Here is a 25,125-nt window from a genome sequence, read left to right as displayed (position 1 = left end):
AAAAAGAAAGATTTTTTGAATTGTGTGTCTGTTTCTTTGCAGACTCGTCAACGTGCTCCAGCCAGGCTCTGTTAGAAAGATCAACAACTCCAGTCAAAACTGGCACCAGGTAACGCAGCAGCTCTGTGGAAAGAAATAAGCCTGATGTGTCCTTCTAGTCACAGAGTCGAGTCACTTTCTAGACACGTGGAACTTGATTATTCTGACGAGTCGGCATCGACGACGCGCAGTTTGTTTACATTCCTTAAAGTAGCTGCCCTATCAAACGAAGCTCGTCTCAACACGGCTTTCATTAGGACTGAAAAAACAAACGTGCTTTAAAGGCTCGATTGAAGCTCTTTCCAAAATTCTCACTGTGATATTAAGACTTGTAAATAACGTAAAGACAGTCCGAGTTTGAGACAGGGTCGGATATTATCAGGCCAAAGACGAGATGTCTACACCGAACTGTTACTTTGTTTCCTGCTGACAGACGGGTATTAAAGAGTGTCAAATAACCTTTTAATACTTGTCTGTCAACAGAACAACAAACAAAGAAACAAGAAAGAAGCAAAGCAAAGACCAGATTCACCGAAGACCATAACGGATTTATTCAGACTGTAATCTCAACTGTAGAGCAACACTTTGATATTTCGGAAAATACACTTGCTCATTTTCTGTGTTTCGATGAAGAGTAACGGACGCCACTGTCTTGTCTAATTTTTTTCATGCAGACAGTCGTGTGTATTCATATATATGTGTGTGTGTGTGTGTGTGTGTGTATACAAGTATTTTTAAGGACGCTATTGTGTATACTTTTTTTATTGTTAACGACGCCACATTGTACATTACACACTGCGATTTGTTTTTATCTTTATAGCTTACACATAGATTTATTGCTTTATCAGTACGATGTAGGCTCCTTTAGTAATTAATTTTAGCTTTTGTGCTACTTCTTATAGTAAATTCCATTTCTGCTGATATGTCCCTCTAAATGCCACACACTGGACCTTTAAATCTGACTCTAATAGATGGAAATAGCTGCATGCAGGGTGGAACACAGGGGAACTTGTCAGGCTGCACGTTAGATGCCAAATAGATGCTCTTCTCAACTGATTCCATTGTTTGCCTTTTTCCTCAGCTGGAAAACATCGGGAACTTTGTCCGCGCAATCACAGAGTACGGCCTGAGGCCACACGACATCTTTGAGGCCAACGATCTGTTTGAGAATGTCAACCACACTCAGGTCCAGAGTACACTCATCGCTCTGGCCGGCATGGTGAGGGCAGACACACACACACACACACACACACACACACACACACACACACACACACACACACACACACACACACACACACTCAGTATTTGTTGTAGGAAGGCTGATGTTGGTGCTTTACTCTCCTCTGAATGGTAAATGAGAGAATCATTCAACATTCAGACCTTGTCTGTATACACCACTTCAGTCAAAAATGACCCGCCGTCACTAAACCCCTAAAATAAAGCAACTTACTTTTATTTTAAACCCCAAATCTATTTTGCATGCTGAAGCAACCTATCATTCATCACAAATATTTTTTGTGAATATCTAAGTTTTCCATCTTCACAGTGCAGAAAGACTGCATTTAATCAGTGGACTCCACCTGTCAGAACTGTTTTCTTTACCAAAGTAGAGGTTTATTATTATTATTTAATTATTTTTATCATTGCTAAAGGTACTGCATTGGTGTAAACATACATCATTATTGGCAAGACATATCAGTTGTGTAGCCTAAGAAAGTAGAAGAAATGTGCAAGAAGTCATGTGTTTAATTATAGGCCAACAGCAGTCTGTAGCAGCATAGTGTTATATTGTACTGTACAATGAGGGCTTCAACTGCAGAATCATTCTGATCCTCTTGTTTGAAGCGTTGCCTTCACCTGACAACAAAAATAAACAACTATAAATAACAATAAAATAATAGATACAAAATAAAAACATGAAGAGCATTAATCATCTTGATGTAACACGTGGGACAGTTTGCAGGTTTCTGCAGCTGTATCTCTCACGGCACGTCGTGCTGGTTTCTCGTCCTTCTCTGAAGCACAATTCATTGGCTGTGTGTGCTTTTTGTGGTATAACATATATAATATTATATACGTATTTTAAAACTGCTGGCTCAAAAGGGACCCCTAAAACAAGATTTGTACCCTGTTGGTGAACAGCTTTCATGAAAATGTAGATAAAGTCAGTGTTTCACTTTTTCTCATGTTGGGTCATTTCAGGAAAAGTTGTTGAATTTTAAGTTGAGAAATGTTCAACTTTCAGTTCAGGGGGTTTTCTGTTCTGTGCTGTTAAATGTAATGGCAGGTCATTTTTTTGTATTTTGTATCTCAAAATAACAAGTTAGTATCTCAAAAATATGACAGAATTGCTCAAAATAAAAAATCAAAAGATAAGATGTCAAAATAATGAGCTTTCTAAAAAGCAAACCCTAAAAATATCAAATGATTGTCTCAATACAATAAGAAACTTTCTCTAAATAATGACACACTATCTTAAAGTAATTAGTTTCTCAAAATAATTAGTTAATATCTCCGAATATCACTGCCAAATGTGGCCAGCCGACCTTTTGATAAAGACGGTGGGTGCGTTAAGGATCTACATAAACTAACAGAAAGCATGTCCATAATCATACACGTGCCGCAGGGATCAGTCTACCTACGGCTGAGAGCTTTGTGTCGCATCAACCACAACTGCAATATGGCAACAGCAGCAGCATAATAAGAACAATATGGGTATGAAAAATGCGCTCTATTACCTCCATTTTCCTGCTGTCTCTGCCACCTCTCTCTCTCCCAGGCCAAGTCCAAAGGTTTCCGCTCCAAGTACGACATCGGAGTGAAGTACGCCGAGAAACAGCAGCGCCGCTTCGCTCCAGAGAAGCTCAGGGAGGGACGCAACATCATCGGCCTGCAGGTCAGAGTCAAGTCAGTTTGGTGTATAAAGCCCATCATCAGTGTGTCATCGACCCCCACAGCAGGGCAGAAAGCCCCGAAGAAACCGCTGATCCGACGCTCTGATCGTCTGTGCGGAGGTGTGAATGTGTCCGGAGACGCTCTGCTGGTCAGGCCGGGTGTGATTGTGCCCCCTGCTGGACTCAGGCAGAATAAATCCACAAAGACTCATCTTTATTTGGTCCCCTCTGCTTTGGGATTATTGATGCAGAATAATCTCAAAATAATGAAAAAATTAAGATCTAAAAATAATGAGAAATCTTCTCAAAATAATGAGACTTTGTCTAAATGGTAAGAAATGTGAAAAACTTTCTAAAAATAGTGACAAAAAATCAACAGGAATCTCAAACAATAAGAAATGATGACTCAAAATAATGACTTAATTTCTAAATACAATGAGAATTAACTGAGGTAATTATTTTGAGAAAATGTGGATGTTTTTTTTTTGATTCCCTCACACTGGTGGAAATGGGCTTCCGTAATTTGGCTATGACAGGTGTGATTTCAGATTTGTTTCCAGTCATACAGATGCTTCCTAAAGTGACAGCTGTGTCCTCAGACTCCATTTGCTGTGTCTCCAGATGGGCACCAACAAGCTCGCTAGCCAAAAGGGCATGACCTCCTACGGCACGCGACGCCACCTGTATGATTCCAAGATGGCCATGGACAACCCGCTGGACCAGTCTACCATCAGCCTACAGATGGGAACCAACAAGGGAGCCAGCCAGGTGAGCACACTTGACTTGTGCCAAATATGGTCAAAATGACCTCATCAGGTGGAAAATAGTCAAAATGACAAATTTAGAGTCAAAAGCCCAGAATGACACCCAGAAATAATACAAGTCCTGTTTTTCTGCTCTGATGGCTGTGGGATCAAAAATGTCAGTTTGAATGGGTTTCAATGGAGCATTTTTGGACCTGAACAGTCTGAATGTAACTATTTAGTTTCCACAGTGTATTTTAGACTTATTGTAGGAGCTGAGCTGCAAATTAAACAAAAATACACAGTGTTGCCAAAATCTATGCCATATGCGTGAACACAGCCAACATTATCAAAAAATGAAGCATAAAAGCGCCTAAAATGCACCAAACAGTCCCTAAGGGTTAAAAGTCATTGAAAGGAATTAAAATATTTTAATCCAGAAATCTTGTAATTTAGGGCAGAATGCAATAATCCTGAAGGCTTTTTGACGAGGAAACCAGGGTGAACTTTATTTAGAAGGAAAATAGAAGGTAGATTTATAAGTGATTTTTTAAACAAAGTTCAAGAAACACAATCTCATTCTTCTCAAAATCAGCAGCTGCTATGAAAATTCATCATGTTGCTGCTGGTGGCATCATTCAATTCCCACAGCGCATTTTTTAAATTTGCATCAGTCTTGTGTCCTGTCGGCTCTGAACAAGGTCTGCCTGTCCAGTTCAGCAGCTCGATCCAGGATGTTAGGGGTTAACCATGTCTCTGTGAGGATGTGCACAGAGCAGTCTCTGATTCGTTGCTGAGTGAGCCTCAATCACACCCAATCCACTTTATTCTCCTGCGAGCCGACGTTAGCCGGGAGAAGGTTTGGTAGAGGAGCAGCTCTCAGCCTCGCCCTGATGCCGGCTCTCTTCCCTGTCTTTGTTCGGCTCTTTCGGTTTCGTTTCTCCCCTCCGGAGATGGCCTGACTGGCCACTTGGCGTATGCTGTTGGTGGAGATCCTCTCGCCGTCTGCTGCATTCAGTCCAAGCCCAACACGACTTTATCCGATGTTGATAAGCGCTTGTCTCTCGTAGGAAAGTCGTGCTTCGGCAGAAGGGCCATGGAGTTGATAAAACTGAAAAATATACCAAAAATGTAACAAGGATTTGAGGAGCTACTGGCTGCTGCATGTGCATGTGCATGTGCATGTGCTGCTGTTACAAATAATTTTAACCCCTCCATCTCACTTTCCGCCCACCCAGGCTGGCATGACAGCCCCGGGAACTCGGAGGCACATCTTCGACAAGAAGCTGGAGCTGGAGAACTGTGACACCACCACCATCTCTCTGCAGATGGGCACCAACAAAGTGGCGTCCCAGCAGGGCATGACCACCTACGGCCTGCCACGCCAGGTCTACGACAACAAGTACTGCACCAACCCCACCGAGACCTACTACAACAACGGGAGCGAGGCCGAGTTTGACGGCTACAACCAGTACTCTGACTAAGAAAAGCACAGACGGCCTCACCGCCTTCTCTCCTTCCTCCTCTTTGCTTCAGACAACCAACCACAGCTGTCTCTGTGACGAGCAAACCCTGCAGACTGATATTTAACACTGATTGACGTCACAGTGGTCTTCATTCCCTGTCTTTTTCTAAACATACTTTTACTCTTAGGAATTTGTTGTTTGTCTTTCCACGAGTGAAAGAGAAAAAAATAGTGTTTACGCTGACCTTACGTCAAAGATTTCACGCAGTGGCCAGCCTCTGTGTCCCGTCGATGAATTTTATTGCCGCTAAAAATACCCAAACATTCATTTGCTATTTATAGATTTTTTTGCTGCAGCTTTTTATACTTGCTTTGTAATTAGAAAACTGTGTGTAGCGCCTCACCTTCATACCCAGTTTGAACACTGACAAATGCAGAATTTTAGAGTTCCTTGAAAGGAAACGAGTGACCGTGTTGGTGCTATTGAACTTTGACCCAGTTGGAACCGAGTCCACGTCCGCAGGCTCCAGGACTGCCACTCCTCGGGAGACGCTCCAGGTCCACAGACTGACCGGGAGACACAGGAGGACTCATGGCTTTGTGCTTTTTTTCTTTTTTTTTTTTTTTGTGGGCACGTACGACGTAATGTTCACAAGCTGGCCAAATTACCCATCACGCCGTTTTACGGGGCTAACTGACACGGCTTTGTTTGCAGCATGAGACTTTATTTTTTTAAGGAAGGTTTTGGAAAAAGCAGAAGGTCTGTCGGTAACGTTTTTGTAAAGTGAAAGAGAACGTGTAGGTGTTGCTATAGACTGACGTTAGGGTAGCCGGTAGTTTGTGTCCCGTTGTTTCTTCCATCCTTTTGGAAACGTCCTGCAGCTTCCTGAAGCCTCAGTAGCTCCGTTTGCACTTTATCTGCCTTCACACGCGAAAACTTCACAGAGGTGGAATTTAACAAAGTACATTTACTTTGTTAAGGCTGCAACTTCCGATTACTTTTACTGTCGATTCATCTGTAAATTGTCTTCTCGATTAATCATTCGAACGATAAAATGTCAGAAAATAGTGAGAAAATTTGACCATTGCTTCCCAAATGCAAGCCAGATTTATTTATTTAGCACATTTTATACCCAATGGCAACCCAAGGGCTCGCACAGAAATGGGCGAGTCAAATTCAAGGACTTTAAAGGACTATTTCAAGCGCTACCTTTTTATTTTAAGGATAAAATTGTTTTTTTTCCACCACCATCTGTTGCACGAAAGTAATCGTCACCTTAGAATTATGAGGTTCCATCTGACATTTTTGTCAAAATTATCAGTTGTTCATTTCTGCCATACACATGAACACAACCAAAATTATCAAATTATTTTCAGCTGCAGTTTAATACACATTTAGTACTCTGTTTTTTTATTTATTTTTTTTTCATGATCCCCAATGCCTTATTTTGATACAGATTTTTTTTATTTCACTTTTATTTTAAAAGGAGGTCCCTTGAATAGAGTGCTCTTTTCTAAAATGTTTTATTTTATTTCAAAATATACAAATAACAGTCACAAATTAACGGTACAGAAACACCCATTTACATTAAGATTAACTAAAAAATGAATTCAAACAAAATAAAATAAATTTACATGTAACAATTCACATAAAAATGTTAAGTTATTAATACAATAAAAGGTATGAGACAAGATAGTATTAACAATAATGATATTGTCGAAATAGAGCTCTCTTTTCAGGAAATACTCACATTTCAAAAGCTCTAATCAGAGAACTGTATTTTGTTCCTTAAAAGATGACTTCAGTTTTCACATTAGCTGGTGATTAATTTGACATTTCATCAAGTAATCGTTAACAGTTGCAGCTCTAGCTCAGATATTGTACTCGGGTAAATTTCAGGTGCTTGACTTGAGGATTTCCATTTGATGCCACTTTAAATTTCTTCAGCACTGCAGTTCAGATTGTTATTTTGTACTTTTTATTACACAACTGTAGTTATTTGTCAGTTATGGTTACAGAATACGGAATATGAATTTCAGTGATAAAATATGTAGTTAGTATAGGTAGGATTAATAATGGTATAATACTCACTGGGGACATTTTTCTGAGTTGAGTTTTGACTTTTTATACTTTAGGTACTTTTAATTAAGCAACATTTCAAATGCAGGACTTTTGGAGTATTTTTACGTTGTGGTATTGCTACTTTTACTCAAGTGAAGTATCTAAAGTGTGTCGGTACACGTCAGAGAGACCCTGCTGCCTGAGCGCTGTGATAATTGCCATGTGAATCATGCTAAATATTCTTAAATTTCTGCGTCATACTGTGTTTACCCGCCGAATGTGTTGAACTCGGTGTTTTTGGAAGGTCGGACTCTCGCTGTTACGGGATTCATTTCAACACGTTAGAGGGCAAAAATGTGGTCCGGTGGCTCACATCAAAACCTGCATTTTCTGTTCACATTTACCGGCCTTCAGTCAGTCCGAATCAGCTGTCCACCCTCTCAGACCTGGACCCGCCTCACTTCTCTCGTATTTAACCCTCGGGACCCCGAGCAGATTGGTTGTGTTTTTATGGAAAACATGCAGAAAAAAAGGCAATGAGCAACCTTTTTAAGAAATGTCCCGCATACTGAAAGAAATGCAGAAATTTGGAAAATTCTTTTTGAACTGATTGAGGAAAATGTCAAGTATCATAGTTACCTATTTAAATTATGCAACAGATATGTTATACTTTAAAAACACTTTTTACAGCTCATTTCCTTTCTTTAAAAATTTTTTTTTTTAAATTTTCTTGTACTTTAACTCATTTTTGGGTCATTTATTCTTTTGCATTTTTTTTAGCTGGGGGGGGTCCAGAAAACAAAATTTATAATTATTGTAATTATATATTTAAAATCACGTTAAAGAATTAATTTAGGTCATCTAGCTGTTGTTGTTTTTCCTTTTTATCTGGTAATTTTCTCTTACCTTATATTTTCTTTTTGCTTACTTTTGGATAATTTCCTCTTAAGTTGCTCATTGCCTTCTTCCCAAGTTTTCCCAAGTTTCAAAGGGTTAAATAAGCTTCATGTTCACAGGCTGAATATTTGGCGCTTTAGGACATCTAGCAGCGCGCCATCCAGTGGAGAAATGGCACGTGTACATTTACTGTATTTTTAACCCATTAATAGTCTAAATGTTCCCTTTACTCAATCAAACGTAGGAATGTCGTTTTTAGTTCCCTTTTAAAACTAGATTGGCGACAATGTTGAGTAAATGTTAAGAAACATTTCACTTTAACGAGTTAAAACATTGTTCAAACTAAAATTTGCTAACCTCTTGATTTTTTTTCTATACGCCTTTCACTAAACATGACATTTGTGCAATAAAAAACACTTGAAAAATATGGGTCAGATTTATTCTTCTCATTATCGTCATTACCTAAAAATACAGAGTACACAGGAGCCGTGTAACAGAAAACATGAATGTGATTTTTTTCAAAAAAGGGAAAGGAGAATAATAAAATCTAACAATACAAAAAAAAGTTTGAAAATATTCAGCAAGTCAAAAAAAAAAAAAGTTTCAGTGCATCAGAGACGGGATTGAAAACTAAAAAACAACTTGACACAACAACCTAAAGGCAGGAACTGAAAACAAAAATACGGACACGGAATGTTTTACACTGATGGAAGTTTCAGTTACATTTTCAACGTAAGAATGAGACAATGTTTGTTTTTGTTTCTTTTTTAAAAAAAAACATGCTTTTATCCAGGAAAAAAAACCCAAAATGTAGCAGAATCACCGACATATGAAGACTTTGACACGGGAAGACGTGATGTAGGCGAACAGCGTGGCAGCCTCCGGCCCAGCCAGGGCGACGCGTCGTAAAAGCAGCGCAGCAAAATTAAACTCACACTAAAACATCGCTGTTTTGTCGGTGAAGATTTGGCTTTGCCGCACTGGCCGAACAGAGACGTTTTTGGGCGTGAAGTGAGATGTGAGTGAGGTCAGAGAGTCACAGGAAGACACGACTATTGATTGGCTGCCTCACAGGCGTCGATCCAATCGCTGTAAACATCCACCGGCTCCGACAGGTCTGATGGGACGAGGTTAAGGCATCCAAAAAACACAATAATGATTCCAATTTCTACATAATTGAATTTCACAAAATGTAGAGATTTTCCTCAAACTAAGATACAGAAACACAAGTTCCCACTGTCGTAAAAAAAAAACAACAACCATAAGTTGTGGAAAACCTGAAAGTTCTGGAAAAGTCATAGAATCTTATTTCTGGTTGTAATAAATTGTGAAATACTTGGTATTAAATGTTTTGTTAAATTGCCAAACATCAAGAAAAAAATCCAAATATTTTTTCTTTTTAAAAAAATCGCCAAAAGTGTTTTAAAAAATCCTCAAAATTTTCTGTCCGAATTAAAAAAAAAAAACGAACCCCCCACTCGCACAAGTGAGGCAAAGAAAAAAATGATTATGGGTCCTTGAAAAGTCATGGAAATGTTGTGAAATTTTGTCAATGAAACCGTGTGGGAACCCTGAACCCAAACCTTCCTGGCAGGTGGAGGTCAGTTTTGGTCACAGGTGAAGTTAAAATCTGCAGCTGGTTCAAAGGATACAGGTGATCGGCGTCTGGAACTCCTCCAAACAAACGCTGCACGATATGATTCCTGTGTTGCGCGTTCGTTCCCTGAAAGACAGTCGGTATCTCCGTTATGTTGTTCATGATGCAGTTTAGTATTTCTTTGAATTTATTTTGGGATTTTGGCGACTAACATTTTGACATCGCAGGATTTCTCGTGGTTACAGAACGGGCAAGTGAACTGGACGTCCAGGTTACCCGTCATTTTCTTCTTTGGAGGAGGCTTTCTCTTTGACTTCCTGCGGCCCATTTCTGCCGATGTTCACCTGCAGAAACGCACCTGTTAAACAGACCAGACACATTTCCAGGGATAACATTCCCAAACTTTCCCAGGACTTTTTCAAAGACCCAATGCATGTGTTTTTTTCTGTGCTCACTTGTGCGGCATTTTTTTAAAATATCTGATTCAAAGACATTTTCAAGTATCTGACAGGGACAGAAATATATACCATAATATTCATCTAATATAAGATCGTAAACAAAATGTCACGCTGACGCACATTAGAGCGACTTTATGTCAACAGCTGAAGAAAGCGCATCTGCCGTCATTCCTGAGCCAGCTCCATCACGCACAACAAATGACTTTTACAAAACTTTCAATGATTTTGATGAGTTTCATGACTTTTCCAGCTTTTCCATGACCATGTTGATCAGCTTTGACTCTGAACATTTAGGTAGAGATGCCAAATTTTACGCTCATGTACTGCGTTTGTTGTTAAATTGATGTGGATGTACAGTTTCTTTCTTCCACGTGCAGGTACGCACCATCGTCTCACAAACAACAGAAACGTTTCAGGCAAAGTCTTTTCCCAAAAGGTGAGTCAAAAAAATACAAAATGCAGCCACCTGAAGGTGTATAACTCTCCCAAAAGTCAAAATAAAAAACGCACGTCCCTCCTCGGTGCTTGAAAGTTATTTCCCGTGCCCCCTCCTTTTGCTCCCCTCATATAAATAACGAACAGTCCCTAACCGCCGGTTCTACTCCACCGTCATCTGGTTCTCAGCGAAGAAAGCAGCTTTTCTCGGAGAAAACTGCGGCCGCTGCCTCATATTTACATCGTATAATCTTAATTATGCTTTAATTGTTAAAGTTTCAGCACAAAAACATTTTTTCACTAAAGCGCCAAAAGCGCTACAAGCTAACACGCTAACGCGCTAACAGCTGCTAGCCTGTCGGTATAAAGAGAGCACGAGATTAAAAAACACACAAATCAATATTAATGAACAGGTTTCAGTTAAAGGTGAGGCCGGAGCGCGTGCCTCGCGTGTTGTCGGTTGTGTTGTTTTGTATTTGTGTACCGATGAGACTGTTGTTGTCTTTCTTACCACAAAGATGTTCAGCAGCGGAGGATGCGCCCTGTGGCAACCTCATCCGGGTACTGTGGCATCTGCGCTGCTCCGCCTCTCATTGGTGAGGCCAGGATAATACTGGGTTGTGATTGGTTCAAAAGCAGAGACTGACAGCATGTGTATCCAATAGGAGATCTCGTCTTCAAAGGTAAGTCCCTCCTCCAGTGATGGAGCAAACACAGAAAACTAAAAATTATAAAACCAAAAGAAATAAATCAATAAATAAATACAGATAAAAGTCAAATAAATAAAGAATATATATATATATATATATATATATATATATATAGAGAGAGAGAGAGAGAGAGAATTATTATTTCACAATATTAAAAATAAAATTAAAATATGGTACAAAATAAATGAAATTAAACGTAAACTTATAAAGTAGACAAATGAAAATGTTGTTTGACATAAATGAAAAAATAAAACCCAAACCAAAATAAATAAATACAATTTTTTTTAAGAATAATGATTTCACAAAGTTAAAAAATAAAAATACTAATGAAAATATGATACAAAATAATAAATATATAGCTTCGGCTATATTATTACTATTATTACTATTATTCCTTTATATATTTATTTTTACTTTTTATAAATATTGAAATAGACATATTATTTAATACTTCTTGCTATTTATTGATCTTGCTAAGGCTACGGTAGTGACACTTACTGAATCATAATTTTCGACATTCACTTTAATTTATAATATTCATAACACTCTCGCTACATTTTTTAAATATTTATGTCTTTTTTTAATTTTAATTACCAGTCTGAAACTGACACATACTTAAATTTAAACAGAATAATATTTTAGGGAACAAAGCCACGATGAAAAAACTGCAGTGAAGCTTTGAGCATATTTGGGTCTAATTAAAACAAACAAACAAACAAACAAAAACAAACAAAACAACAACAACAAAGTGAAGGGAAGAAAACAAAGAACAAAGTGATTGGATGAAATATTATAAGATATTCACCTTTAAAGAATCTGATTGGTCCGTGTCGTCTGCGGGGCGGGGCTTATTGACATAACAGCGGAAGTGGCCAGGCTTGGATCATTAATTTAGCATTTAGCGTCGCTAATTTAACACCGACAACAAGGGAGCAGGACAGGTAAGAACAGGTGTGTGTGTGTGTGTGTGTGTGTGTGTGTGTGTGTGTGTGTGTGTGTGTGTGTGTGTGTGTGTGTGTGTGTGTGTGTGTGAGAGAGAGTCAGATGAGGTGAGTAAAGGACGAAGCTTTGCTGCAGACACTGAAGTGTAACTTTAGCTCAGAGGCTAACAGCTGTGTGTGTGTGTGTGTGTGTGTGTGTGTGTGTGTGTGTGTGTGTGTGTGTGTGTGTATGTGTGTGTGTGTGTGTGTGTGTGTGTGTGAGAGAGAGAGAGAGAGAGAGAGAGACAGGTGTGTGTTCGGTCTGTAGACACACGCGGATCAGCTCTCACTGCTTCTCCACATATTAACGCGTTTTAGTCTCATTAGCATCATAATTCTGAGTGAACAGCGGCGTGTTTTTTCTGTGCTCTGTTATCTCATGTTGAGTCTTATCAGCTGTGTGCATGTGTGCAGCTGCAGGCTGAAGAACACACTTCATCTTCTGGAAAACCTGCCGTCTTTAAACTTTGTTTACAATCAGTGTAGCTGCTGATCACTGACAGATCCCAGACTGTCAGCAGCTACACTCACACACTGAGGAGGAGGACACTCAACATCAGTAAGCATAGTGGCATTATGACAATAACCTGGCACTGAAAAGGTTAAAATTCTGAAAATTAAAGGATATTTGATATTTATGATTAGGACTGTTGATATATATATATATATTTAGGGCTGTGTGATATGGAATAAAGTCTTATCACAATAATTTTTTTCGTATCAGTCGATAACGATATTTATCACGATATACATCAAATCACTATTTCTGTCGAGCTTAAAGGTTCCTTTGACTCCTCAGTGAGATATGAAGATATCATCAGGTTCATTTTCGTTTAAATATTTATTTTCTGTCAGACATTGAACATGACAAATATACTGTAGAACAGCATCACCAGCTGGAGGACCTATTCTACTAAAACTCACAGAGGTCCAGGTACTAAAATGTCCTCCCAGCAAAGGTCCGAGCCTCAAACCTAAAATCAATATCACCATTAACTGAACATTTTACTTTGATTACGATCAATGAACGATTATTTTACTTTTTTCTCTCTTTTTTTGTGGTTTGTTTTTTGCCCTCATAGTTCACTGACACAGTGTCATGTGACCATGGTGTGTTGGAGTGTAATAAACATCTGATATAACTGTTTAAATTCTGTGCTATAATCATTTTACTCAGGAATTAAAAACTTTTGAGTCGGCCTACTTCTCCTATAGCTGCCGACAGCCTGCCAACATTCCCAGTTAGAGAAAGGCTGAAAATAAGCTCATGTGCTTGTGGCCCCGGGCCCCCAAAACATTACATCTGCCCCTGGTAATAATAACAAGAGCTCAGCGCGAGCGGCCGGATGAGACACGGAGCAATGCGTCCTGGTGTTTCTAAAATGAATCAATGGTATGGGCGCTATTAATAGCGGCCTCCTTGCATATTGATCACGTGCGTCATTGCGCGTGATCAGTAGGTACCGTGGTTTTGTTGGAAAACCTAGTAGGAGTGATGGAGTTTGTAAAACTGCTCCTGTCTGAGCGGACTGTCGGACATGTCCACGCTGGAGCGGGCCGTCGGACATTACCAGAGTTAATATGGCTAATTGTTTACTTATTGAACATATTTTGCAGAGTGACGTCATGGCAACAGAGGGGGAGCCCACAGACCTGATCAAAGTGCTGCACCTCCTGGTGCTCTCCTTCTCCTGGGGTATGCAGGTCTGGGTCTCCTTCATAGGAGGTATGCGGCGCACCAACACGTCCTGGCTGCATCATGATATGCGTTCCTGCTTCAGCACTGGACTGTGATCTCTCTGACTGTGCTCTGCAGGTTTTGCGTTGGTGTGGCAGGTGAGTCGGCACACCTTCGGCCTGGTGCAGAGTAAGCTCTTCCCCGTGTACTTCTACTGTCTGCTGGGAGGCAACGCAGTCAGCCTGGCTGTGTACGCTGTGTATCACCCCAGAGAGCTGCTGGACCGGCATGAAACTGTGCAGGTCAGTTTTAAATCATTATTTCATACACACTATCTGAAAATAAATCATCCTGCAAAACCTCAGCAAATTGGCTTGATTTCTTCTTAAAAATGGGAAGAAGGCAATGAGCAACCTATAAAAAAAAATCACCCAAAAATGAGATGAGCAAAAAAAAAAAAAAGCAAAAAGAACAAAAAACCCAGAAAATTATTTATTTAAAAAAAAAAGGAAATTAAAGTTAAAAAACAAAACAAAAACAAGAGGAAAGATGTTTAAAAAGTGCTTAAGATAGTAACACAACTTTTATATAATTTTAAATTCATAATTTCATAATTACGATAATTATAAATATAGTTTTCTGGACATTTTCCCTCACTTTTTCAAAAGTGATTTTCTAAATCTACCAATACTTTTGAAGGATGTTTTTTGCTTTTTGTAAAATGACAGGAGGCCAGGGGACATTCACAGCAGCCCCCTGCATGTTTCTAGGATTTAAGGACATTTATAGAATTTTTGGACTTTTCAAAACCTTCTGGACAGCTCTAGGAATATAGGACGTTCCTAGGATTTTAGGATATTTCTGCAATTTTAGGAGGTTTTCCAGATTTCAGGAGGTTGCTCAGATTTTAGGATGTTTCTTGGATTTTAGGATGTTTCTTGGATTTTAGGATGTTTCACAAATTTTAGGACATTCATCAGACTTTAGGGCATTTCCAGGATTTTAGGACATCTAGTGACAGCTGGTGTCTTATGTGGGACTTCTGTGGGGGTGTGGGGGATCCTCCACGGGCTCTTTTTTGATCAACAAGCTCTATTTTGATGCTGTTTTTTGCACTCTGACACCCTAAAAGTAAAAAAACAATTCACAGTGTGAATCACTTTATTTTATTGCCAATTAGAAAATGGTTTTGAGGCCACCTGGTACCATATCGGGGTCCATATTTGGCCCGCGAGCCATCAGTTGAGCATCACTGGGTTAAGGCATCTGTTCTTGTCCCGCAGATGGTTCTGTACTTTGTGGCGCTGGTCACGGCCGGTCTGAACGCCCAGTGGTTCGGCCCAGCGGCCACCGAGGTGATGTTTCAGATGAGGGAGGTGGAGAAGGAGCACGGTCTCGGGGACCAGATCGGCCTGGGGAGTCAAAAAGACGAGTATGTGAAGCTCAAAGAGCAGGACCCCAAGTACAGAGCCTACAAACGCACGTTTGGACGCTACCACGGGTTGTCCAACCTCTGCAACCTGATCGGGTTCATCTGCACCACGACGAATCTGATCTACACGGCGCTGAATTTATCCACCATTTAGAGGAGGGAAGGGGTTAATATGGACATGAGCTTAAAGAAATATAAGTGTAATCACACAGAAGTGTCCTTGTGAAGGAGGACGCCTTTGTTGACACGGAGCGTCCAAAAAAACTCCATTTCCTTTCACTCTTATTGGCCATTTGTGAGACATTTTTCATGTTGTCCATCACTTTCTAATCAAGCCTCTCTCACTTTCAGGATGTGTTGCATTTTTCTATTTCTGATTTAATATTTGACTATATTGCTCATGATTTTACCCCGTTTTAACCCTTTCAAACCTGAGCAATGTAATGTCATTTCTTTCATAACCATGCAGAGAAGACAATGAGCAATTTAAGAAGACATGGTCCAAAAATCAGCACAAAAAAGTAAAAAGTTACAAGCAAATTAACTGGAAACAACAAAAAATAAAGAAAACTAAAACCAAAAAGAAAATTACCTAAAAATCGTCTGGATTTATTTCCGAAAGTAAAATTTTTTAAAAAACCAAGATCTACGCATTTTTTAAGTGACATAATTTAAAAGTATAATTATACGTCTAGTTTTCTGGACACTTTTTTCTTCTTTTGTTTTAATTCCCCTCTTTTTTAAAACTAATTTTCAGGGCATTTTCTTGTCACCTTTTTCTAATTTCTTGTAATTTGTGGGACATGTCCTGGAAGGTCGCTAATTGTCTTTTCCTCTGTGTTTTTGAAAGAAATGAATTTGTTCAGGATCCAAAGGTTTAATAGTTTTGAAAGTTGTCTGAAAGCAGCACAAGATAAGTGACGTGATCCAGGTTTCAAAGGGTTAAGAGTGAAATTTCTTATAAAACACACTAAGTAAAATAACCAAACCTCAGATGTGACCGGATCCCCAGCAGGGGGCGACGTTTGGTCGCAGGTGTACTCAGGCAGGTCGCTCCTGAGCTCAGGGCCGCTCAGTGCATTTCATTGTGAAATATTGTGTTTCCAGATATTTGAAGGACAATGTTTGATTTGTCAACGCGGTAAATTTAACACTGTGACTTGGAGATTAAACGAGATGCTTTTAATACTCCTCAATGTGCATTTGCTTTTATTATTTTAAATTTGGTATTACAGGTCTGCTGGGCTCTGTACCAAACCCACGACCCTTTCACTGGAATATGATTTTTATTATCTTAATGTGATTTGTCATCTTTGTAGCACTAAGTCTTGTCACTAAGTACTTGTCCCTGAATTCCTGAAATGTCCTAAAATCCTAGAAACATGTATGGGGCTGCTGCGACTGGCCCCTGGCCTCCGTCATTTTGCAGAAGTGGCCCCCAGACAAAGAGAGGTGAGGATCCCTGCTCTGTAGGAGCAGGATCCCTGCTCTATAGGATGTTTTTTAGTCCTTGGCAACTTTAATGTTTTTCCCAAATCATGCACATGTTTTTAGGCATTCTGTTTTATCAGCTGGCTCAGACAATAGTGCATATAGCGGCTGTAAATGCAGAAAACAAAGGAAAGCTCTCGTGGCGGCAGCATTTCCCTGGACCCCCCTGAGTTTGGGCTGAGCCCTGAAAGCTCACGACGTCTGTCTCCGTCCCTGCCGTCAGGTCCGTCTCGTCACGATGTTTTTTCACTGGATCAGTTTGGAGAGAAACTTTAATCAGCATAGATTCAGGTGGATGAGTGAGCCCAGACCCAGCAGACGGTGCCTGGATCTGGAAATAGGAGGGTTTTGATTAAATTAGCGGTGAGGCTCGTCAGGGTTTGAGAGGCCTTGAATGTTGGCTGTGAGCCGGCCGGCTGCAGGAGCACCGAGGCTCCGTCCTTCTTACCGTCATCAGCACTAATGGACCATAATGGAGGCTTTTCAGCAGAACAGCAGGGACTGAGAGTGAAGGGATGAGGCCTTTTTAGGAGGTTTTCCTTCATCTCTGATCAGGAATTCAGTCCCTTAATGAGATTTGGGGTTTTTTGCTCTCCGATGACAAAAATATGTCATGGAATAAACTAAGAAACGAAGTCTCAGCTGTTGTGATAACCCTTTGACACCTGGATCGACATCAGTTTTCTCGTGCTGCGTTTAAATGCCTTTCACAAGCTTTTGACCCTCAGAAAACTGAACAAATTGGTTTGATTTCTTTTGAAAACACTAAGAAAAAAAGACAATGACCAAATTGGCATCAGATGTCCCACAAATTGGTAGAAATTTCACCTAAAAATCTGTTCTATGTAAGAGGTGACGGCTGGTTGTCAGTTTGGAGGATGAACAGGGAGGCGAGTCGACTGTCGTGAGGAGGAGTTCAGCTTTTGAAACTGGCAGAGAAATTCACCGCGTCTTTATCTCCTCTGTCAAGCTGCTGCGGCATCAGGAAATAAAACCTGTTTCACCAAAGAACGAGTTTCTCCAGCGAACTCTGCGCAGCATTTGGAGAGAGCTCAACAGAAATGTTCATTTCCTTCATGCAGCTCGAGAAGCGTCAGTCTGTTTGTCAACAGAAAAGTGTTTAATCAACCTTTAGAAAATGACTTTAACCAGTAACACACAAAAAAACAGCTTATTCCAGCTCAAGTTAAGTTCTATCATTATTTGAAAATGATCAAATATAGGGAAAAATGGCGGGAAAATTATGTTCATAATCATTATATTTATTTCTTTGAATTATATTAGCAAAGAACTTTCTGTTGTGGGTCATTTTCTTGTTTGTTTGTTCATTTATTCATTTATTTGTTTGTATATTTCGTTTCATTTCAGGTAATTTTCTTGCAATGCTTTCCTATTTTTTGGGTCATGTGACATCACGTGCCTCATGAATTAAAAAAAAAAAACAACACAAAAAAACCCACAAATCTGTTCAGGTCTCAAAGGGTTAACCTAAAGTCAATGACTGCTCCATAACAACTTAGTTTTATTGTTCCAGGAAAAGTCGTTTTTTGAGGTCACCTTCTTGTATAGTTTTAGTTTGCTATTAAAGTTTTAAGTTGGTTTGAGGAAAAAAAGACTCAAATTTGAGGTTTCTTTAGAGTTTATTATACAAATGTAAAATAAAATATTTTGAATTTTATGCTATTACTGACACATAGGCATATATATATACATAGATAGATATATCTACATATTGTTGTTATTATTATTAGTAGTAGTATTATGATTATTATAAAATGCACTAAGTTGTCCTTCATTAACTTGAAAATAGTGTTGTGCAGATTATTTGAATCAGCCAACATGACCGTGAAGAAAACTCGTTTTAAAAATTCATGGTGTGCAAAGTAAAACACGAGGAAGTTGGGAAACAAAAGGAGGTGTTTAGGATTTGCAGCACACATCGTCCTCCTCATTCCTGAACATACCAGGAAGTGAACGTTTGTGCGAGAAAGAGAGTCAGAGCGGCATCACACACTGAACAGCGACGGCTGCGAGGTCAGGGGGCCATTATCCGAAAAAGTCCTGCAGAGCAGCTCTGCAGAAACATGCAGCGTCAACTGAATCCGAGTCTGAAGCAGCTTCATTCAATCTTCTCTAACGGGGAAATTCAGCCTTCACTGGCAGCTGTTTGATCTCAGTGATGGATGTGCATCGACGCTGCACAAAAACACTGAAATAATGTGCAATTTATCAAAACAACAGGCCACACACACACACACACACACACACACACACACACACACTTCAGCTTCACGCTTATCCATCTTTCTGCTGTGTGCACCAAAAACAAAACTATCACAACTCATAAAGATACCAAGAGGGAGCACTGAAGACCGTCCAAAACCCAGAGAGGTGGAAACAGATGAAGGATTCGAATAATATGGAAGAAATGAATATGAAATAAAATGAATATGACAATGAATATGATAACTCACAACTGCTTCAACCCTTCAAAAATAATTTCATAATAATTCTCTGTCTCTGTCTCTCAGCCAGTTTTTAGTTTTTTTTCTTGCCACTGCTTACTATATTTTGTTTTGGGTTTTTTTTTAAACTTGCAGGACATTTTATGCCAAAAAAACTACATTTATAATTATTTTATGATCAGAAATGTTATATTATTATTATTAATAATAAAAATAATACATTTCATTTTATTTTAGCACTTTCTTGAGTAATTTCCTTGTGTTGTTCTTTTACCACTTTATTTTTTATTTTTCTGCTAACTAATTTTCTGCTAATTTTGGGGTCACTTTTTCAAGTAGCTCATTGCCTTCCTCCCATGTGTTTTTAAAGAATGATGTTAATTTTCTCAGGTTTCAAAGATTTAGTCCCAAAAACTGATTTTCTATGAATATTATAAAAGAGAATAATAGATGCACCGATCAGACACCAATGTTCTCTTTTTATGAACTGTCAGATCTTTGTGTTTTTGTGTGTGGGTGGTGGGGATCATTCAAGGTAACGTGAGGTCGGGGATTTTAGGTGATAAAAACCGGCTCATCTGCTTCATCTGACTGAATAAATGTGTCTGACGGAGAAACTCCCTGCAGGTCTGATGCTGAACTGTGATCGATGCGTCTGTCTGAGTGTTTTTGTATGTGTGCGCTTCACGTGACGAAGACATATTTGACATTGAGGGAAATACACTTTTTCACCTCTTTATCACACACAGCGAGCAGGCCAGTCGCAGCAGCCCGCGAGTTCCTAGGATTTAGATTTAGGACATTTCTGGGATTTAGGACATTTTAGGTAATTTCAAGGACTTCAGGGCAGTTCTTGGATTTTAGGATGATGGAAATTGTTTAGATTAAATGTCATTTATAGGATTTTAGAACATTAAGTTTTAGGATATTTAGCATTTTAGGATGTTTCTAGGATTTCGGGGCATTTCTTGAATTTTAAAACATTTCGAGGACATATGGACATTTCTAGGACTTTGGGACATTTCTCAGATTTAAGGAAATTTCTAGAATTTTTGGATGTTTTTCTGATTTTAGGACATTTCTAGCATTTTAGGATGTTTATTGGACTTAAGAACATTGTTCAGATTTCAGGACATTTCAAGGATTTTAGGAAGGTTTTTTGGATTTGAGGACATTTCTAAAATTCTAATACATTTTAATATGTTTCTATGTTGCTAGTATTTCAGAAAGTTTCTAGTATTTCACTTTTTTTGATCATCAAGCTCTATTTAGATGCAGTTTTATGTCTCTGACACCAAAAACTATTCGCAGAGTCCATCACTGTATTTTTAGTGTCAATCAGAAGTTGTTTGGCGGGGCCACGAGGCACCCTATCGGCGGCCAGATTTGGCCCGCGGGCCTTAGGTTGAGTATGAATGCTAAAGGGTGTGTGCGTTAGTTAAGTGCCCGCACGCTCACGTGCACACGCAGTGAGTCCAGCCCTCTCCTCGAGCTGTGTACACACACACACACACACACACACAGAAGCTCGCAGCTTTCAGCGGCTTCAGTCACACCGGGACACTCAGACACACCGACCGTCGAGATCCGGGAGCTGCTGCACGAGCAGAGACACACGGAAGGAGGCTCACGAGGAGGACAGAATCGCGAGGAGGACAGAGGGACAGGGTCGTGAGGACAGCAGGCGGCAGCTGGAGCTCATCAGGACGTTTTCAGCTGTTCAACTTCACCGACATCTCAGACAGATTTCACCGACCGGGAGCCGAGAGGGGACCGAGCTGGACGCGTCGCTTTTTTCTGCAGGAAGGTAAGTTTGCTTCATTTCCTAAATCCTGCAGTTTTTCCTGCGTCGCACTTCCTTATGCGCGCGTGCTCACGCTGCGCCCTCACTCCCGGTAAAGTTTGCCTTTTAATGCTCAGGGACTGTTCTGTATTTATCAGAGGAGGGAGGAAAACTTGGGTTTGACTTTTTTGTTAATCCTCCCTTAAGCTACAAACGGGGCTCTAAAGTCATGGAAAACCTGGAAAAGAAATGTAGAGTTTTATATTTGTGAGAAGTTATGGAACCAGTAAAATCCTTACAAACCTATATATATATATGTGTGTGTATATATATATATATATATATATATATATATGCAGTAATGCATGATGTTTAGTTCCCCAGGAACCCAGCTAGCAGGGAACGTTCCCACAGCACTGGCTAATGTTACCTACAAGCTGCAGTATATATATTTTTTAAAGAATACATCTTAACCTAACGTTCAAAGAACATTATGTTTATCTTTTCAGATAATGTCCCTGTGAGGTTAAATGCTGACTGCGACGAAACGTTTGAGCTGCAACATTCAGAGGATGTTTTGGTGATGTCGAGAAGTGACAGATCAGAGAATGATCTCTTTATAAAATGTTCCCACAATGTTACATGAGAACAAAGGAAGAACGTTTTCAAAGTAACATTCAGAACATGTTACCGAGGACTGAGATTACACAACTTATTAAAAATGAAAACACTATGTGATACGTATACAAAAAGAAAAAAAAAACTTTTTAAAAAATGTTTAAAGAAAGTTTCCCAAATTTAAAAACTGATAACTTTCTGGGAACTAAGAAGAAACTTGCCACTGAAAATGTTACCAAAACACTCAACTGGTTGCACTGAACGATTTTCTGAACGATTTTAGAACCAAAACCTGCTCGCTGGGATCGAGTCCTAAATATTCTGTCTTTAGTCTCCCTGAGTGACTTTGGGAAAATGCATGACCTGCCGTCCCCGAAAAAGAGAAGTTAGATTTTAAAAACTTTGATGTTTGAAAGGTAAAAGTTGAAGACGTAATCCTCAAGTTGAAAAAAACAAACAAAAAAAACCCAAAACACGATTTTTAGCTCGTGTTGTGTATGCCGGTTAGTTCGTGCAAACACTTTATTTTTGACAAAATTTCATATGAGACGTGAAACAAAGTCATTTTGATGAAATATCACTTTTGTAAGCTCAGATTGTTTTTTTTTCTTTTTCTGACAAAAGCGTTTGTCCCACATATGTAATGTGTCCAAGAACTGCTGGAAATGCCAAAATCGAATGACAATTTCAGTTTTTACAGTTTCTGGCTGCGATAAAATGCGTAATTTGCAATTTTTTAATGTTTTCTGTAAAAATACATATAAAAGGAAGAGGCATGTCAAATGGTTTTGGAAGCACTGGGAGGGACCTATGATTTTATTTTGGTTTTCGGGGACGGGCTTACGACTTTAAATGGTTGTGGTTTGTATTTATTTTGCAGGTGATTTATTAAGTAAATATGCACGTTGTCTTAAAAAATAGCCAAAATTACACCACTTATCATAGTCAGAATCTGAAAAACAGAAATCATTGTTGGATTTTTAAATTTACGACAGTCCTTGAACACATCATGCACAACAAACACTTAAATCAGAAAAAAACATTCGGAGCTTGAAAAATTGCTATTTCATCAAAATCACGTTATTTTACGTCTCATTTAAAATTTCATCATGATTTGTTCCAAGTCTGTCGGAAATGTGAAAATCCAAAACTAAGTTCTGTTCTTACATTTCTGGCCATAGTAAAGGTGTAATATTGTAATATATATATAAATATAAATATAAATATATTATTTTTTCGTGGGCCCACAGGGTTTGTAAGAATGTTTGCTTTAAAAAAATATATTTCAAAAATACATGAAATATGTTAAAGAAAAAACAAATCACCATTTTTTGTGTAATCACCAAAAAAAAAATTTAAGAAAAAAATATGTAATTTTCAAATAAAAAAAAGTTCACCAAAAGGAAGGAAAAAAAGGGGAAAAAAATGCCAAAATTTCTTTTTTAAAGGAAAGAAAGGCTTTTACAAAAACCGATGACATGTTTTCTTTAAAAAAAATCCGCTGTAAGAAAAATGTAAAAATACAGACATTTATGTTGCCACTTCCCGAAAGCCAAAAAATCCTCCCATAAATTCACCCCCAGTGCAATTATTTGTTTGTGTTGCAGACAGCAGCAGATTATATTAGTCATTTTCTAATTTCGAAATTCTCGTCCTCGCCTTCATCGTCCATGTTTGCGTTTGCACTAATGAAAAACTGATGTGACAGCTGCCAACTAATCAGTCGTGGTCATTTCCTGCGGGTCGGGCAGCCCGCTCTGCAAACAGTGCCAGCTGAGGGCCGAGCTGCCGTCATCAGGCTGCGTTCACCAGCTCGGGCCGTGTTTGTTCTCCCGGAGATAATCGGAGCCATAAAGCAGCCGCTGGGGGAACGACGTCTCTGATGTGACGACCGTCCCGGGCTCCTGGTGCTGATGCGAAGCGTCTTATCACAGAAAGAAAATTAGCCCCCAGCTGTTCTGATCATTGATTAACTGTTTGTCATTTCTCAGGTAAAAAATGTTAAACATTTGCTGCTTTCGGCTTCTTAACCCTTTGGAACCCGGATCAGCATCATTTTTTGTGTGCTGCACTCAGATGCCTTTCACAAGCATAACCGCTTTAAACATTTGAGCAAATTGGTTTGATTTCCTTTGAAAATGTGTGTGGAAAGGCAAAGAGCGACTTGGTTAGAAACGTCCCACAAACTGCAGAAAAAACTGCAGACTTAAAGGTAACTTTGGTGTTTTCCAGCAGCTGCCAAACAGGCTGAAGTGTAACCAACGATTGTGCACCAAAATTTACGTTGTGCAATTTCTGTCCAATAAAAGTGCAGATTTGATCTGTCTGACAACAAAAGGATCCCTGCAGAGACAGACCTGTTAGTTAAAGAGTAAAATCCTTTTTGTTTAGCCAGAAACACTCAAAAAATGAGTCTTGGCCCGAATCAAAATTAAGCTATATTTTTGGGTAAAATGTAACTAAATTAAACTAAATCAAAAGTTAATTTATAATAATAACTTAACACACCGTAAAAATGCTTAAGTGACTAAGTCACTTAATTTATTCAAGTTTTCTCAGCCTGATATCAAACTATTGCATTTAATGAGATGTTGTACCTTAAACTTAAACTGTAATAAAAATACACAGGAAATGGACACGTCAGATTACTTAAAGTCAATGTTTTTGGCATAACTTATTTTTAACTGTAAAATCTCATCAAACCCACCAGACTGTTTATTTTCAGCATATTTTCACATCTACCTGGGTGAATTAAGGGTTAATTTCAGCCTAACCACAGCTGGTGCTTGTTAGAGCAGTAGAAAGGCGGTTTCTCCGAGTTTTAGTTTGTTTCCGTTGACTTTGACTAAAGTGAAGTAGTGTTAACTGAATGGATCTGGGTGGTTTGGTGATGGAGATTTCAGGGCTGTTTTTAGTTAAACAAAAGGATTTAACTCTTTAATAAAAGCTGGATCTCTGTTGGATGTTTTCCACAATGTAGAATGACACTGACGTAACAATCTGAGCCTGTCAGAGACAAAAACTAACAAAGTGGACGCAAACTAACGGAGCGAACTCAACATCGCAGCCTGTTTCTCTCTGATCCAGTTTCATAAATTGTTGTTCCTGTTAACTATTTCTGTGTGGAAACAAATATTCATTCATTCAATCTTCATATTTCGTCTCGATGGGTCATTGAGAGCAAACTCCTTCACAACGACGTCCAGAAAAACACATCATGACGCCAAAGTGCACGGCAAGAAGAGCAGTCAAATAATCGCAGTTAAGTTATTCAGTTAAGGGAGGCTGAAATAATTAACATTTTAAATGAGATTAGAAAAGCTAAAAGATCTTTAAGACTTGGCTTGATAATTTCCTGCAGTGCTTGAACAATAA

General features: G+C 39.0%; 5 protein-coding genes across 7 annotated transcripts in view; 3 read left to right on the top strand and 2 right to left on the bottom strand.

The window, feature by feature from the left end:
- cnn1b (calponin 1, basic, smooth muscle, b) overlaps window positions 1-8,530 on the top strand; it is a 19,667-nt gene extending 11,137 nt beyond the window's left edge. Inside the window, exons 3-7 of the mRNA XM_042505424.2 lie at window positions 43-109; window positions 1,121-1,258; window positions 2,822-2,938; window positions 3,558-3,704; window positions 4,918-8,530. Coding sequence (XP_042361358.2) covers window positions 43-109; window positions 1,121-1,258; window positions 2,822-2,938; window positions 3,558-3,704; window positions 4,918-5,163 — 715 coding nt within the window. The 3' untranslated portion in view covers window positions 5,164-8,530. The remainder of the gene's footprint in view (window positions 1-42; window positions 110-1,120; window positions 1,259-2,821; window positions 2,939-3,557; window positions 3,705-4,917) is intronic.
- The window catches only part of LOC121957144 (phosphoribosyl pyrophosphate synthase-associated protein 2), a 188,561-nt gene that overhangs the window by 2,073 nt on the left and 161,363 nt on the right, over window positions 1-25,125 (bottom strand). The window lies entirely within an intron of this gene.
- elof1 (elongation factor 1) lies at window positions 8,526-11,216 on the bottom strand. 2 transcript variants are annotated; one of them, XM_042505292.2, is made up of 4 exons: window positions 11,105-11,216; window positions 9,913-10,044; window positions 9,756-9,826; window positions 8,526-9,220 (listed from the first exon to the last, which is right to left on the bottom strand). In XM_042505292.2, the coding sequence occupies exons 2-4, from the start codon at window positions 10,026-10,028 to the stop codon at window positions 9,156-9,158; spliced, it is 252 nt and encodes an 83-aa protein (XP_042361226.1). In that variant the 5' UTR covers window positions 10,029-10,044; window positions 11,105-11,216; the 3' UTR covers window positions 8,526-9,155. The 2 variants fall into 2 exon arrangements, with proteins under 2 accessions (XP_042361226.1, XP_042361224.1); XM_042505290.2 differs by having other exon boundaries at window positions 9,913-10,058; window positions 11,105-11,190.
- tmem205 (transmembrane protein 205) lies at window positions 12,142-16,584 on the top strand. Of its 2 annotated transcripts, none has more exons than XM_042505159.2 (4): window positions 12,142-12,244; window positions 13,901-14,009; window positions 14,100-14,263; window positions 15,245-16,584. In XM_042505159.2, the coding sequence occupies exons 2-4, from the start codon at window positions 13,910-13,912 to the stop codon at window positions 15,545-15,547; spliced, it is 567 nt and encodes a 188-aa protein (XP_042361093.1). In that variant the 5' UTR covers window positions 12,142-12,244; window positions 13,901-13,909; the 3' UTR covers window positions 15,548-16,584. The 2 variants fall into 2 exon arrangements, with proteins under 2 accessions (XP_042361093.1, XP_087947122.1); XM_088090996.1 differs by having other exon boundaries at window positions 12,228-12,254.
- The window catches only part of rab3db (RAB3D, member RAS oncogene family, b), a 29,605-nt gene continuing 25,210 nt past the window's right edge, over window positions 20,731-25,125 (top strand). Inside the window, exon 1 of the mRNA XM_042504715.2 lies at window positions 20,731-21,156. The gene's annotated coding sequence lies outside the window, so the exon portion shown is untranslated. The remainder of the gene's footprint in view (window positions 21,157-25,125) is intronic.

The sequence above is a fragment of the Plectropomus leopardus genome, chromosome 18 (assembly GCF_026936395.1).
Source record: "Plectropomus leopardus strain MGB_pleo_1.0 chromosome 18, ASM2693639v1, whole genome shotgun sequence".
In the NCBI taxonomy this organism is placed as follows: domain Eukaryota; kingdom Metazoa; phylum Chordata; class Actinopteri; order Perciformes; family Serranidae; genus Plectropomus; species Plectropomus leopardus.
The sequence above is the reverse complement of the archived record's forward strand: the minus strand, read 5'-3'. Positions and strand labels throughout refer to the sequence as shown.

Excerpts from the sequence above, each read along its gene's own strand:
- elof1 (XM_042505292.2), bottom strand. The coding sequence starts at position 10,028 with ATGGGCCGCAGGAAGTCAAAGAGAAAGCCTCCTCCAAAGAAGAAAATG. Across the intron at positions 9,827-9,912 it reads AAATCCTGCGATGTCAAAAT|GGAACGAACGCGCAACACAG; the intron begins GTTAGTCGCCAA and ends ACTGTCTTTCAG. Across the intron at positions 9,221-9,755 it reads GTTCCAGACGCCGATCACCT|ACCTGTCGGAGCCGGTGGAT; the intron begins GTATCCTTTGAA and ends TCGTCCCATCAG.
- tmem205 (XM_042505159.2), top strand. The coding sequence starts at position 13,910 with ATGGCAACAGAGGGGGAGCCCACAGACCTGATCAAAGTGCTGCACCTC. Across the intron at positions 14,010-14,099 it reads CTGGGTCTCCTTCATAGGAG|GTTTTGCGTTGGTGTGGCAG; the intron begins GTATGCGGCGCA and ends TGTGCTCTGCAG. Across the intron at positions 14,264-15,244 it reads ACCGGCATGAAACTGTGCAG|ATGGTTCTGTACTTTGTGGC; the intron begins GTCAGTTTTAAA and ends CTTGTCCCGCAG.